Raw genomic sequence first — 16201 nt, forward strand, 5'->3', positions numbered from 1 at the left:
AGACTAACCGAGCCAGGATTAAGCTCTCCTCTTTAGCCCTGTCGCACCCTCTCACATCAGTGGCCAAACAGCCCCAATTACTGAAGTCTTTCAGATCTTGGGCTCTTCCATACGGATAACATACTCCCAAGCTTCTTCTGTCAAATCCATGGAAAGCAGATTGGCACCCAGGAAGAGAGTACTTCTGACCTGCACCATCAACACGACACGTTTCCCATCTGCCTTTCCCACTCTCCCACTAATGAGCCCCACCTCCTTTTTCCTTACAGAGCCAAGCACAGCTAGACCAGCAATAGTAGCAGACAGGCGCTATGCAAGATCACTCACATTACATAACTTACAGGTTTAAAATAATAGATTACATTCAGAGTCTGACATATTGATTTTTTTTTTTAAATGGCTGCAAAATGAATGTTGAAATACCTTATTCATATTATGTATGATTCTTCCTATTTCTTCCTTGACCCATTGACAATCTATATGGCTGTGGTGTGTATATATTACTGATATAGCGTTCCTTATCCTGTTTAGACATTGGTGTGCCATACACCCAGAGCAAAAGGCTCACACCTGGAGGAGAGATTTGTTTTATTGCGGTGTCTACTGCATGCTTTATCTTTACGACCTGTCCAAAACCTAGACTACATTGGAGACATGTGCCCTGCTTTCTTGCCGGCACAAGCCTCAGAAGGTAAAAATTACTTGGAGAGTTTAGTCGAGGCCAGACAATAATAGGCTGACAGAATATAAGCGAAACCGGTCATTATGTTGTAACTTACAATGATGTGAAAAGAAAGCATAATGTCAAATTCAGATGAGTGTTTTAAATGGGTAAACTGGTAACGAGCCTGAAGGTCCATCCACAAAGCATTGGAATCTTTTGGCAACTCGGTACACTTTTACTTCTTGTCTTTTATAAGTTGTGGTACATTTGATCCCCCTTTGAAACTCTCCATTTTCATCTTTCACAGGGTCATTCATATGTTTCGTCCTGAAGAAGGTGGCAAGAATAATATGCCCACCGAAACGCTTACAGTGCACCCGCATCCATATGAATCATAATATGGTGCCAGATGGCAACGCAATATTGTTGGGTCTCCTAGAGTAGGGGGAGGAGTCCTCTGTTATTTACAACAGGGCTTTCTTAACCTTCAAGTCAATTTGTGTTATTTTTCTTAATTTTGAATCATTTATTCCTTGAACCTTTGCTCATTTTCTCTCCCTGGTTTGCCTTCATGTTCGCATGTCATGTGTATGTGTGCATTTCTCTGTTGTACATACTAGCAAAAATGTTAAATGTTAAATGTGTAATGAAGTGATTTGAGTGTGTGTATGTGTGTGTGATGATTTGATCTTTACTCCATAATTCTTGCTGGTTTGATTTATCCCACTGTTTCAAATGAATTTAAATATCACTGTGATGCTTATCCAATTAAATTGCTGCTTAACATGTTGATAGACTTACCGCCAGTAAAAATGCATAAACAAGGAAAGGAGTCATATTTATTCATGAAAATATTTAGCAATTTACTGTCAGATGGTCACTTCCAAAGCAATCGGTATTTTCATTAACATAAATGTTGTGCTTGCATTAAAATGCGTTTTCACGTGGAGCATGTTTTAAAATGGATTGGGAGAAAAGGATGTGCTTCTATTTTGAAAGATTGCGTTTAATCACATCGATAATCGGTATAGCAAGGAGGTGGATTGCCTGCACGGTTCTATCTTCCCAAGAAAAATGATCAGTTCATTCTCTTTTTACAGTGATACATTATTTGTATTTAAAATCAACTATCTTCAAAATGCACTCCCTCACGCCCTCACGCCCTCCCCTTCAAGATGTGAGGGCATTATTCATATTGTGAACCATGTTTTTGCACAGATTGTCATACACACAAATCTGGGTCTTCACTCGATATAATGAGCGCTGGCGGTAAAAATAGAGATATTTGTGTATGAAGCATACATTGGTTTAATGAGAAATACTATTCATTGTATATTTAAATTAAAAACATAATCTGCCATGCAGCCTACATGCCCGCCCACCCTGTTATGAGCATGTAGAAGAAACAGGAGAATTGACCCAACGAAAATCAGGATATCCATGATAAAATGATCTCAAGGAGGCCGCAGAAAAGCAGTGGCCAGGCCCACCCTAGGGACCCTTCCTCGCTAGAGCATGGCCATAAGGACATTAATGACAGTCGTTGGGCGTGCTACCAGGAATATTCTCCAGCACGGAATATCCGGCCCTCGCTTGAAATGAATGCCAGCACATCAGGTTCCGGGATTCGTCGGGTCTGATCTAGCTTACAGAGCCCCAGGTGTGTGTCTTTCCAGATAGCTCGTGTTTTTCAATAGACTGAACATAGATGTGTCCATGAAACAGGAGCACCCGGCCTAGATCCCCGAATAGGAGGTGTCTGCGCTCTCCGACCAGTTGGAATTCCTACGCTGAGGCTTGAAGAATTTCTTCATAAACTCGCTGCTTATGCAGCCAACTTGGCTGAGGAACTCTAGGAAGCTATTCCGGAATTTAGTCCCAACAAAGGCGTACAGGAGGGGATTCAAGCAGCAGTGGACGTAGCCTAGGGTGGAAGTGACTGAGATGGCAATATTGATCTGCGTCTCCAGTTCGCAGGATTCAGCAATGATGTTGAGCCTCAGCAGAGAATCCATCAGCACTGCTAGGTTATAAGGTGCCCAGCAGAGAAAAAAGGCCACGACCACTGCAACAATGACCCTCATGGCCTTGTGCTTCTGGAAGCCCTGGGAGTGCAGCAGGGTCAGCACGATTCGGAAGTAGCAGTAGAACATGAAGACGAGTGGCAGGAAGAAGCCCACCACGTGATAGATGAAGCGCATGGTGGTCCTCCAGTACTTGGCTGTGGAGGGGTGGAAGTCATTCCGGCACTCAGTGGTGTTCTGACGATGCTCATGAGTGGCCTTGAGAAACACCAAGTCTGGAATAGTAAGCAGAAGACAGAGGGCCCAAATGGTTGCGCAGCTGAGGTGAACCAGGTGACTGCGCTGCTTTTTGTACATCTGGATGGCATGGACGATGGAGAGATAGCGATCGAAGCTGATAGAGACAAGCAGAAATATACCGGAGTAGAAATTGATAGTGAATACTGAGCCGATGAGTTTGCAGAGGGCGGTGCCGAAGACCCAGCCATGGACAGCTTCCACGGCCCAGAAGGGCAGGGTGATCACCAGGAGGATGTCCGCCACGGCCAGGTGCAGAATGAAGGTGTCAGTGCTGCCCATGTTCTGCTTGTAGCGCTGCAGGACCCCGATCACCAGCAGGTTTCCGGGGAGCCCCAGGAGGAAAATGATGCTGTAGAAGAGAGGAAGAAAGACTCTGTTAAACTCATGGGTGCTGTAGAAAGAGCAGGGCGACACGGGGCAGCAGGCATCTGAGCCGTTGTAGTCTTCAGTGCTGTTCTCCAAATAGTCACCAAGGCCCGAAAACTCAAAGGTCAACTTTTCACCAAGAATCTAAAAATACAAAAATACAACGTGTTAGTGTGCCTGAATGGGATCTCCAATAACTGGAGCTCACACTGCATTCTCTGACAGAGATAGACAACACAGAGGAGAGGCATATCTGTCAACATATTACACTGAGAGGATTCTCACCACTGGGATGAGCAGCGGAAGTAGCTAGCTCGCTTCAGGCAGACTGGCAACTGGCAGTGTTCCGTTTGTCACTCTGCGTCAATGAGGCTCCACATGAGTTGGGCCTTTGCCCTTAAGTGTGGCAGTAACGCTATTACCAGCGCATTTAAGGGTTTGCACAATCATGAGTCGGAAGGTAAGTGGGAGTTTTGCCTCCAGCTTTTTGCTGGCGGTAAAGGGGCCTGATCACGAGTTGGGCGGTAGCCCTTAAATGCGGCTGTAACAGTATTACTGCCGCATTTAAGAGTCCACCCAATCACGATTCCGGCGTGTTTACCCCCAGCTCAGAGCTAGGGGTAAATACACTGGGAAAATGTCAATTTTCAGCGCAACTACTGCCTGTGTTTACCGCATGGTAATTGCACCGGAAATTCCCCATTGGGACCCTATGGGGAATGGGGAATGAGGACTAACAGTTAGCGCCGGGATACTGCCCAACTCATGAACAGGCCCAAAATGTCCCCTTATGCCTGTTTTTCAGCTGGTTTTTTTGGCGCTATTAACGCTATTAACGCTGGCGCAATTACCACTGGTGGTTTTGGACTCACCCTCAGCCTTTTATTCTCTTTGAGGTGTATGAAGTGTTTTCAAAGCACTACTTTAGTGACATATGTTATTTAAATTGTTTCTCTAATAGATGGGATAAACTCTCAATGGTATTGTTGTTTCGCTTATTGCTTACTACAGTGCACAGTATTTACCCCAGACAGTCTCTGACTAATTTCCTTGTACTCTTGCACTTTATGATATGGAAAAAAACATGTTGGATGTATTTGTTGATAGTATGTGGATGAGTGAGTGATGGTGAGAATTAATGGAGTGTTGGATGTGGTTTAATTGCGTATTTGCACAGCACAAGAAACCTTTTGACACTACTGACATTATAGGGCAGTTGATTGGAAGCCCATAATTTAACCAAATTGCTGTCTGTTATACATTTGCACTGTTGTACCAGTTTTGAGTAATTATACCATTTGGATGACTACATTTTGTTGGTATCATCCCATTAGTAATTTTAGTTCAGAATCTATTTAAATCTTTTTATCATTGTGACTATTGATTGGTGCTATTTGTACATTAATAAAATTGTTTATTTTTTGCTACATTTGCCTTGCTTCACAATTTAATGTACTAGAAGCATATTTTCTCGCGCTTCACTGGTTTTTCACTGGCAATCACTTGGTCACAATAGAGATTGTTGCCCCTCTAACCTTTTTTTGTCTGTGTCTAAAGGTTACATACCTATACGAGGGTTGGTTAGAAGTGGGCCTTTCATTTCCCTCAACCTCTTGTTGTGTTTTATGGTAATAGCGCTGCCAACTCCATTGGGTCCAAACGACCCAATGACAATGGGAACTTACTGCTGTACCGCCACTCGTGATCCAGCACTAAAAGCAATGGACCGAGTAATGGTAACACTATTTGCACTGGCGGTATCCCAGCGTTTGAAACAACTGCCTGAAACCCGATTGTTATTTTTACCATTTCAACGACTGTGTTTGAAGTAGCTTGAAAGCGGCCACGAGGGGACATGTTAGTACTACACAGAACACCTAAAAATGCAAACATAGCATGTCTTTCCGCACCATTGCTAAATTATAGCCAGAGGTAGGTCGTGGTAGTTTAGACTTCCTGCAGAGTGCACGGCTACCTAATGTTGGCCTTTGAGCCCTACCTGGGAACAGAAACGCATCCTAAAAGGATACAGTGGAATCTCATATGATGTCACGTATTTATTGGATAATTGACAAGGAAGGGTCCTGGGAGTCTCTCTGCCAGGCTTACCCAGAGTCTTTAGCTCACTATCTTTCACAGAGAAGAAATATCCCAAACATATCAGTCTTTGTCCTGCCCTGGGGCAGTCCAGCACCGAAATGCTAGGCAATTCTCCTCTGAACAAGAGTATCAACAGCATCCCCAGACACGTGTTTCGGTCTGGTTGGACCTCATCAGTAGGGAGGAGCTGTGCCTCTCTAAGAATAGTGAGCAAGGGGTCCACATTTGGATTCCCCTAGTAACTTAGGGTGAGACCCAAAGTTATTTAAATATGCAAATTGACAAGGGGGGTCCTGGGAGTCTCTCTCCCAGACATTAGTCCTGGTTGCGAGAGACTTACCCAGAGTCTTTAGCTCACTATCTTTCACAGAGAAGAAATATCCCAAACATATCAGTCTTTGTCCTGCCCTGGGGCAGTCCAGCACCAAAATGCTAGGCAATTCTCCTGTGGTTAAGATTCCTTCTAAACCTTCCAGGTTGCTTTGTCCCCCTGAGTGGGACGGGTATGCCCAGACGTGGGACCCGTGCCTGCTGGGCCTAGAGACCCAAGCTACTCCTCACTGATGAGCCCCAACAAGGGCGAAACATGTTTGGGTTTGCTTGTGGTCTCGTGCAGAAGGGATGTGGCCTAGCAGTTCAGGCTGGAGTGCCCCTTTTTGGGGTAGGGCCAAGAATGATTTGCATATGGTCTTTCCCCTTCTGTAATGGCTTGGCAGGCGAAGAGTGGTGGTCTGGAGGGTTGCCCAGAGCATTTCTAATGGTTACGATTCATTCTAAACCTTTCAGCCATCACCTCTTTGTTTTGACGTGTTTATTGGCTTCCATTTGGGGAAATGTGCACATGCATTTTTTCATTTGGAGTCCAGTCACCCCAGTAGGATCTTTCCTAATTTGGAGGGGATCACTATATGATCAGATAGAACAGGAAGCGTCTTTAAATATCTCTTTGTTCAATATCCGTGCACACAAGCTCACATGCAAACAGTATATGAGGCTATTCTCAGTGAAAGGGGTAGAGATGAGGTGGTGTTTTAAGTGGGATAAGAAACCGAGAGGTTGGCTCTAACGTGTGATGACTCTATATTTGGGGGCAGGGCCTAAACCGGGTATAGAGTAGCCTCAAACCCCAGTAGCTCATAAACCTTTAAAAGAGGTGGGGCCTATGTAAATAAAAGAGTGACATAGCAAACGCAATTGAGTTTTCATATGTGCAACATAAGAATCAGGCAATGTATTCTCTTGTAAATTCCTTTCAGTGCTTGAAAACAACCTAATTCCTAATGTCTTTAACTGCTGTGATTCTAAACATGGTTGATATTGACACCTGCTGGTGAACAGCAGTATTGCCACTCGTCTTTTTATGTACATCACTACAGGGAAGAAATCTGGTCGGGGAAGACATATAGTAGACCCCAATGATTTGATATGATATGATAAGGCATTTATAATGCCCCTTTACACAAGTGTTTCAAGGTGCGACGAGGCAAGGGAGGGGAACAAAGGGAGGACAGACAACGATCCTCCTAGGCCAGGTGTCATTCAGATTGCGCAAGTGCGTGGGAAGGGTGCAGGGACAGTGCAGTACATAGGAATAAACAATAAGTAATTAACGGCCATCATGTGGCAAGTGCAAGGGTAAGTGCAGACATCAGGTGTCAAGGGCAGGGGGGGGACTGAAGGGATACAGAAACAGTCCCAAAGTGAGGGGGTTGCCAGGTGGGCAGTGCAGGTGTGTGATGCTGGCGGGAGAGGGACTTGGGTCCAGGATCAGAGGGTGTCCAGGTAGCCAGTGCAGTTTCGGTAACACCCAGGAGGTCAGCAGAGGAGAGGAGGAGAAAAAGCAGAGGCAAAGAGAAATGTTTTGAGGTGTTTCCGGAACCGGAGATGGTTCTCCTCAAGTTTAAGGGAGGCAGGGAGGCTGTTCCAGAGGGAGGCCCCAGCCGAAGATAGAGATCTACCACCGACCTGTTGCTTAGAGATGCCACTGACTATGTGGGAGTTGGAGGTGGATGAGCGTAGAGCTCGAGAAGGAAGATATTTAGGGAGAGAGAGTTGAAGGTATTGAGGCCCCAGGCCTCACAAGGCCTTGTGGACGATGCAGAGGGTTTTGAACTTAATCCTTGCAGCCACTGGGAGCCAGTGCAGAGATTTCAGTCCTGAAGAGATACAATCCCTGAGCTTGAGGCCAAGGACAAGTCTCGCAGTCCTGTTCTGGATAAGTTGCAGAGGGCGGAGAATAGAAGCAGGCAGATTAAAAAAGAGGCTGTTGCAATAGTCCAGCCTAGAGAGAACCAGAGCTCTGGAGAGGTGGAGCTGGTAGTGTGACTTCTTAGAGACGTCAGATATGTGAGGGGAGAAGGAGAGTGTGGAGTCGAAGAAGACCTTGAGGTATTAGCCTTGCAGGTTGGAGCAGGAAGAGCAGAGTTCATTGGCAGCACACAACTCTTGGATAGCAGACAGACAGTCAGAGATGAGGGAAGGAGAGGAGGAGGCCGAGGGTAACCTGAAAATGAGCTGATCCCCTGCTCAAGAACAATACTTGGAGACTGCCGTGATGAGCGCTGCCTAGCCCTGCTCCACTTAAAACCCTGTGTTGAGGCATGAGGGAGTTGGAGAGGGTTGATTAAAATGCCCTTGTACTGTTTCCTCGGTTTATATTCATTCCATCGAATTCTTACCATCGACAGACCATTCCATCAAAAAAAAGCATCAAAATAAATTGCATCGAATTGTCGGGTCCATCCTTGGATGGTGACCTCCTCTCCAATTTGAATTTCAACTGCATACGGTAGCAATTGAGCTGACCGAAATGCCTTTTCAGAATCATCAAAACCCATTGGGTTACCCCCCAGTCAAGACCAGGCTTTGTCATTTATGAGGTCCAAATTAATTGCAAACCTATTGAGAATGTCACTGCCTAAATAGAATGCAGAGGGGACATCTCACACAACCCAACAATTATGCTCTATGCTTTTATCACCTATGGAATTTTTTAGCATACACCTGCTAAGCAGGAGATGATTGGAATTGGGAGCATCCAGGCCCATTTCCCACTTATCAACCAATTTAAATGTGGGAATGCTCAGATCTTAGTTTCCTGAACAACGCTTCACTGATGAAGATTTTTCCATTAGTCAGGCGAGAACAGGCTCCATCCCCTCATTTAACTGAATGGGGTGGAACAGCTGTCCACCCTGTTTCTGAATATCAGCCAAGCTTTGAACTGGTTTTTTATCACTTTTTATCATGGGACTTGGATTTTCAAATTGGGATTCGGTATACAGTTTCAAGGTATTTTCTTCCAGTGTGGAATGCCACTTGAAACTGGAAGGAAGGTTGATTTTCAGAAATGGAGAGGGGTTTCCATCACCAGTTTGTTGTCCTACAGCAATTACAGTAATGTCAGGTATTTGATTGTTCTGAAAATGGAACTTGATTTGGTCAGATCGTTGTTCAACCATGTGGCATGTGCCATTTAAACTGACATAGTTGGTGCTTGGTTATAATTTTATTGGCCGGTTAGCCTGAGTTCAGAGGACCTTGTTCACAGAGTCTATTAGTGGAGACAACCTCCGAAGGAGGTCTTTCGCTAATATACAGGGGGTCCCCTCTGGAGTCACAACTATAACCGGGTGTTTCACCTTGGCTCGCCCAATTTTAATCTCCAGATCTGCAGTCCCCCTGACTGGGAATTTTATTCCCGTCGAAGTTCTGGAGTTGTCCAGGAAGAGGGGTGAGAGGAATTTGGTGGCTCTCCCCCTTCCTGAATTTAGCTGCTCAAAGGCCCTTTTGGACAGAAGAGTGGCTTGGGATCCAGTATCCACCAGTGCTAAAAATGCACATTGCCCTTGCACCCAGAAAGGGGCATAAAACCTACCTTCTTTCTCTTCCAAGGGGCAAAAGGAATGGGCATTTTGGGCAAGCTGGGCAGTTAGTTTCTTTATTTTGGACTCCGACACGGTGGAGTCTTGGGCAGTTTTCTGTGTCGGAGTTCGGGAATCTGTAAATAAAATTTGGCATCCTGAGATTGGTGGGATTTGGGAATCCCCTTTTTCCCTTGATTCTGTGCTGTCCCCCTTTCCCTGGAGACAGTCACTCGAATCGGTTTGTGGGGAGGATCCCTCAGTCATTGCTAAATCCTCAGGATGACATTTCTGGGGTTCAGGGATGGGTGTATCAGAGTCGGTTCCCATACCTATCCAGTCTGGGTTATCGTCTTTTGGGACCCATTTTTCTTTGGGAGGAACCCCCCCCCATCCTTGAAAGAGAAGACTTTTTTCCCAGAATCCTCCAAGGATTCCTCCCCTTCAAACTGGAGGATACTAGCTTCCTCCACAAAATGGGTCTTCTTGGTCTCTTTGTTTCTCCTACCCACCCTCTGTTCCCTAGGTTGCAGCTTTTCGAGGGTAGGAAATTTAAATTCCAGTTCTGAAGTTTCTTGGGGCTTTTCACTGGTGAGGAAGGAAGGTTCCTCTGGGGATTTCCACCCCCCTTTCTCCTGTGCCTCCTCCTCTGGAACCTGGTGGTTGTCAGGGTTCTCTTCCCATCATTTTTCCGGTGTGCCAGACCCTTGGTTTGCGCTGTTCTGAGTCACCATGTTCATCTAAGGATTCTGCTGAGCCCTCAACATGCGACCCAGGTCTTGGTTTAGGTTCTGAACCTGGTGCTCCAGTTGTGACACCCTCTCTGGCTGATGCTGGGGTCTTGAGTCAAATCTGGGTTGCTCTCTGGAAGGGTAACTGTCCCTCCTCCCGGAGTAACCTGGGTACCGAGGGTTTCCCAGCTAGCCCTCCACCCTTGGCCTCCCCTCTCCCTGATTTGGTGGTCTAGACTCTTGAAAGTGGGAAGAGTATGGAGGGTTGTCCTGAATGTTGGGGTTTTGAGGGTACCTGGGGATGAAAGTTAAACTAGGATTTGGAAGATTACTGCCCTCCTGAGGGAAGTTTGGAGGGAAGTTTCCTGGGGCCGTACTCACCTGATTGGATCCCCCCCTGCGCTGGGAGAGTCCACACGTACCCCAAGATGAGTCTGTTGCCCTTGTACTTAGGGCTGATGTAATTGGCAAAGTTAGGGGACACATTTGTGGAGTACCCTACCTGACTATCTCCTGTTTGTGATTAGTCAGAGGTCTTCTCTGCCTCTGATTTAGTTGGTTCGGGGAAGGTGTATTTTTAGCCCCCCCCATTTCTAGGTCCAAAATTGGTGTAATCTTCACCTCAGCTACCTTGGCAGCAGCGGAGTGTCGGTTTGTTTGGGGTTTTTGGAGGGAGTCTGGTTTTCTACGGGCTTTTGGACCTCATCGATCTGGGTAGCTTTCTCTGTTACCCAATCCAGGGTCCTTTCATCATGGAAGTCCTTTACTAACTGCGTCATGATGTACTTTGGGGGTGCATGAAAATAGGTATTTATAAATTCCCTACTATTCGTGCGCACCCGCCTAGTAGTTTGTGCAAATGCCTGCTTTAATTCCTGAACAAATTATCTCGGGCCTGATCCTCTCCACACTGTAGGTGTTGCAAGCCTACTAGGGGTTTCTGTGCATGGAGAAGTGCTTCAAGATGGCCGCCTTGTAGGGGGACCACCTTGAATGGATCTGATCTTCCAAACCAGCAAAGAAGCTGGAGTACTCTGGGGAGAACGTCCATTTGGCAAAATCTATAGAATTCTGATCATTTTTAATATCAAAAGATGTCATCATCTGGTCATATAGCTCCAGATGCTCCCAGACGGAATATTTGGCATTTTTATGGTGCAAGGTCATGAAACTTCTAATAGCCTTTATCTGCCTAATGGGGTCCTTCACCAGAGTTCTCTTTTGCTTGGCAGCCTTCTTTTTACGCTGCACTTGAGTCCATTCGCCCTCAGACTCAGAGCTGCTGTTATTGGAGGTCCCATCCCTATCCTCTAGGTGCTCCCTAATTGTTTGTGCTTGGGAGTCTCTCACAGAATGATGGGGCCTAGTCTCTTCTCCCCCATTGTACTTTGGGCTCTATGGGTCACTCGCCTTCGGCTCCCTCTTTCTCACAGTGGAGTAGTCTTCTGACTCCTCCCTCCTTCCGGGGTTGGTGGAGTACTCCCCCCACCTCCTTGATTGGGTGGAGGTTTTCAGAATACACTTTTAGGGCCTCAACTCAGAATCCTTTTTCTCTGCAAAGCAAACCAAGTGGTTCCTGTGTAGCTGATGATGCTGCAAGTCTAGCTCCCTGATCTTTTTTTTTTATAGGAGTCTTCCTGGTCAGATCCATCAGCCATAACATTTTTGAACCTGATGCCTGTCTGTCAATCTCTTATGGGCAGTGAGCTGCCGGCTCCATCATGCTAGGCCTAATTGAGCCTGGCTGCCTCATGGTTCCCGGTTCTTGTGAACCGGTGGACATGAAGTTAGCAGTGGCTTGCGTATACAGGGTGGTAAAATGGCTTCAGGTCCTTGGTACAGAGGGCATCACACTGTGATCAGGCTTGCCCTGCCACTCTCTAACTGCTTGGGGTCCCTCAAGTCTTGATTTAACCAAGAACATTTGTCATGCTGCGTCCTTGGAAACGCTGGTTTCAGTGGAGGTTGGGAGGTAAGGTGCCCTTGAACCGCATTGAACGGTCTAGTCTACTCCCAAGATGGCCACCTGTGTAATATAGGCGATCATTTCCGGATACACGGTGCGTTATATCCATTTTTGGACCTGCGCTGCCCGTACTGTTGTTGCTAGTGCGAGCGCTCTCTCTCTGTTAGTCTGTGGACTAGGTGTTTTCCATTCTTTTTCCCTTTTCTCGTTTCCTCTCTCTGCAGGGATTCTTTGTTCGGTTCAGTCTTTCATTTTCCCTTTTTCCGCTTAACCACTATTGTACGGTATCTGGTTTACTTTAATTATTTTTTTCTCTGTGCATTCCACTTCAGGCTTCCGCCTGGAACATTTGTTCTCTCTCTTTCTCTCTTTCGTTCGTTCTCTCTCTCTCTCTCTCTCTCTCTCTCTCGCTCTCTCTAGCTCTCTCTTTTTCTCGGTTATTGGTTACTCTACTTATTATTCACTCTGTGCTCGGGTTTTTCCTCTTTGCGGTTAATCTACCTCCGATGAGGTGCACCCTTGCTGGTTGTGACCGTTGTATTGCTACTCTACGTTCAGGTATAACCATAAAGATTCTTTCCTTACCTGTATAGCCAGCTTCCGGTCGATTGCTTATATTCTTTTCTGGCTGTCTTCCGTGTTCTCACTATTCCTTAACCGTGGGAATCTCTATTCTGCTGAGATTCCTCTGAGACAAATTTTTACTTTTCTCCTATTGCCTTCATTTTGCTTCCTCTTGGGGATGAGGGATGTTTTAACCCACTAATCCAGGCCCTGCAACATTCCTATGCGCTGCTTACATCAGGAACATCAGAATGGCCACTGGAAAGCATTATTCACGCTAAATTCAGGAAAAACCTGAAAAATCGTCCGCCAATCCACTTTTGCCTATGTCAGTGGTAACACAGGAGACCACTGCCCAAAACCCACCATTGGGCTACCCACAGAGTAGCCTGAAACTACTTGAAAAAGCAATGCTGATTGCAAAAGAAACACAGAGCTGTTTGGAAATCCGTTTTTCTTGGTTATCAAATTTGCAAAAATCATGGTTCACAAACCACACAAAAGATCCAACCTCCTTGTTGGGTGTTGAACATCATTCTACTTCAAGAATCCACATAAATATAATGTCAGCAGAAGTACAATTATCAGAAGAAAATCCACATTTAAAGATGCTAGCTTGGGAAAATATGTTGAAAATAGGCGCAATACTGCTACTCGCCTCTGTCAGAAGCTGGCGATCTCTAAACCTGTCATGTTAAACTTGGGTCTCAAAATCTAAGTGTGGGGAAAGAAGAGAATCTCATCAAATGCAATAGAGGTTGCCACTATTAATTTTCATGTTGAAAAAGACTGGAATTGAAGATATGTTTGCTTATTTTAAAATGGTAACTTTAATTTTAACAAGGAACAATGTCACATTTACTGTAAGGTAACCTGATTCAGCTAAAACTTCAAAGAGGTTTTCCCCCACTGAGAACACACCACCCTTTTCCCTCCCACCAAAAGGAGAGGATATCTCATTTGGATGCTAATGAGAAGAGGAGGAGACTTGCTCTGCTGCTCTGGTAAAGAGACAATGGGCTTCTTGAACTGAAAGAAAATGCTAATTCGGGTGTGAACAGAAACCAACTGCCCAGGAAGACAAGCCCATGTGACTCTCTGGCCCAGACAAGACCTTGGAGGCAGAGACAAACCGTTTGTGGATTCAGAAAGCACAAAAAATATGTTTGAGAAAAAGACTTATAGCAAATTGTACTGAACTGATAAAAATATGGAATTTATAGGTTATTAAAATGAAAAGTTTGCTCACAGTTTAAAACTAATCTGGAATCTGTGCGATATTCAGAGACTGAACCACGAAAATGTTCATATTCTAGCTATTGTGATTATGTTAGGAATGTGAAAATGATATGCCCAGATGGTATGTGCATGTATGTAAACAAAGTGGTAAAGAACTGACACTGAGTAACTGCCCAAAAGCACGAGAAAACTGTCGTTTCTGAACCAAAACACGTAGGAAGATGAGGCTTTGACAGAAACGTACCTTAGTTAATCTGTAATATAAATATGTATTATTAACAAGTTGGGGATATTGGAAATATGTTTTTTAGGAAAAAATGATTTTCTGGGTAGAAACAAAGGGGAGGGTTTTCTCTCTGGACCATAAACACAGTGTCACTCTGACAAATGATGACACATCATGACACACTGTTCCCTTCTCAAATCAGAGGAGAGGGAATTCTCTGACCTATCAGATTCTTACAGGGTTGGGCATAGTATAATCAGCCTGCCCACCCCTTTGGAATATGGATAAATAGGGACTGTTAAGGACCCAGAGGGACACACATTCACACATCAACTGATCCACTGGCGAAGCACTCTGCAGGAAGAATCCAGAAATATCCAGACTCCAGAACCCTGAAGCAAAAGGCCCAATCCAGAAAGCTGAACCCTTCTCAGTTGGCCTTTAAGATCTTGCAATCTGATTTTAACCCCTAAACTTCCACGGAGCCTAACCAATTCAACAGCCTGGCTGTGCTGTTTTGGCTGCTTCTGGCTAAGAACCCTTGCTAGAACCCAGAGATCCAGATCAGTAGAGCAGAGCTGTACCCAGAACCAACCCGTCAGGTCCAGTCCAAGAGGCCGTGCAGACCAGAGTGCCTTGTTGAGAGCAGAACCAAGCACCTGAGACCTGTCCGGTGGCGAGCGAATTCCAGCCAAACCTTTGACCAGATCTCTGACAGGCCCATTCCAAACCATAGTTGTGAGTATTTAGCGTAGAACTGTCCATAGACAATTTCTTTGTATTAAGTAATGCAATCCAACCCATTCAAACATATCCAGAACTGCATGATAGAATCTCTTTTGTCCATCCTGAAATCCTTCTCCCATCCATATAATCCTGTGATAATTGTAGTGATAATAATCTGTGCGCTGATATTTTCTGAAGAAAGTCAAGTGCCCTGGCGGACAAAAGTCAGAGCGGAGGCGCCGCTGCTCTGGTGGCTGGCTGTTGTGTATCTTGCATCTTCATAGCCCCTTAGTATAAGACCATCCTTGTTGGTAAATCTTCAAAAGCGCAATCTCATTTGTAAAATCCTGACCCTTTTTGAGAAAAATCGACCTTTACTAAAACCTCTGTACCTTTTGAACCATACATGTTAGGAGCGAAATTTAAATGTCATTTTGAAGCTAACATCCTCAGCATTCAAACGAAATAAGAAGCATATTCCAACTCCTTACAGTTCTTCTGTAATTGCATTTCTCGCACACTGAAAAGTTAGCTGCGATTTTGCATTTGGCTCAATTTCACTCCATGTAAAATAGCTATTTCTTGCTTTCAACTTCTGAATTTCGTGTTCCATCTGCCAATCATTCAACAATCATTGCTAGTGTCTACCTGAACCTATCCAAAGCGGCTCTCACTAGTTCTGACTCCTATTTAGCGAATGAAAGTCATTTTAGCATTTTTCCCTTTTATTTCAAACCACATTTAAAATCATTTGACCTATTTTAAAATCATTCCTGTTCTCTCTAAGCTTGCTGGGGGGAATCAGGATTGAAACTGCAATTGTTGATTGTTATTCCTGAAACCTGTGTGCCCTCATTCCATCTCTTCATATGGCATATTGGGGGGAGTGAGTAGTATCAGGGGGAAAGAGTGATTACATTGTCTTTGATTGAATTCATATCAAGTTTAATTTCTGTGTTGCAATCATTTCATATCATTGCATTTCATTGAACCCACACAAAGTTTTATTCTCTGCTACATTATTCTTCTTACCCATATTCCTAATTGATTAAATAGATTGTTGATTATTGTAATACTACCCATTGCTGATCATTGTATACATATTCATAAGTGTGATATTCAGATATTGTTCATATTCATCAAAGTGTGATATAGATATATATATATATGTATATATATATATACATATATATATATATATATATATATTGTTCAATTCATCAAGTAAATCTTTTAACTTTGCAAAAAAAACCTATTTCTTGGTGCAGTGAGACCGGGGGATTCAACGAGAGGGGCGTTATATAAGGGTCATCATCCAGAAAAAAAAGAACTTTTGACATAAAAATATATAAATAAGGGTTTCAATTGGGCATCCCACACTAGGCATTGACTTAGGTGAAGTGCTGGGTTGAAACCACTTACAGATTGGGGG

General features: G+C 44.6%; 1 protein-coding gene across 1 annotated transcript in view; it reads right to left on the reverse strand.

Annotated features, from left to right (window-relative positions):
- Positions 1-1481: 1481 nt before the first annotated feature.
- LOC138532014 (C-X-C chemokine receptor type 3-like) overlaps positions 1482-16201 on the reverse strand; it is a 55140-nt gene continuing 40420 nt past the window's right edge. Inside the window, exon 2 of the mRNA XM_069641030.1 lies at positions 1482-3498. Coding sequence (XP_069497131.1) covers positions 2401-3498 — 1098 coding nt within the window. The 3' untranslated portion in view covers positions 1482-2400. The remainder of the gene's footprint in view (positions 3499-16201) is intronic.

The sequence above is a fragment of the Ambystoma mexicanum genome, chromosome 1q (genome assembly GCF_040938575.1).
Source record: "Ambystoma mexicanum isolate Mex_15411 chromosome 1q, UKY_AmexF1_1, whole genome shotgun sequence".
Taxonomy (NCBI): Eukaryota; Metazoa; Chordata; class Amphibia; order Caudata; family Ambystomatidae; genus Ambystoma; species Ambystoma mexicanum.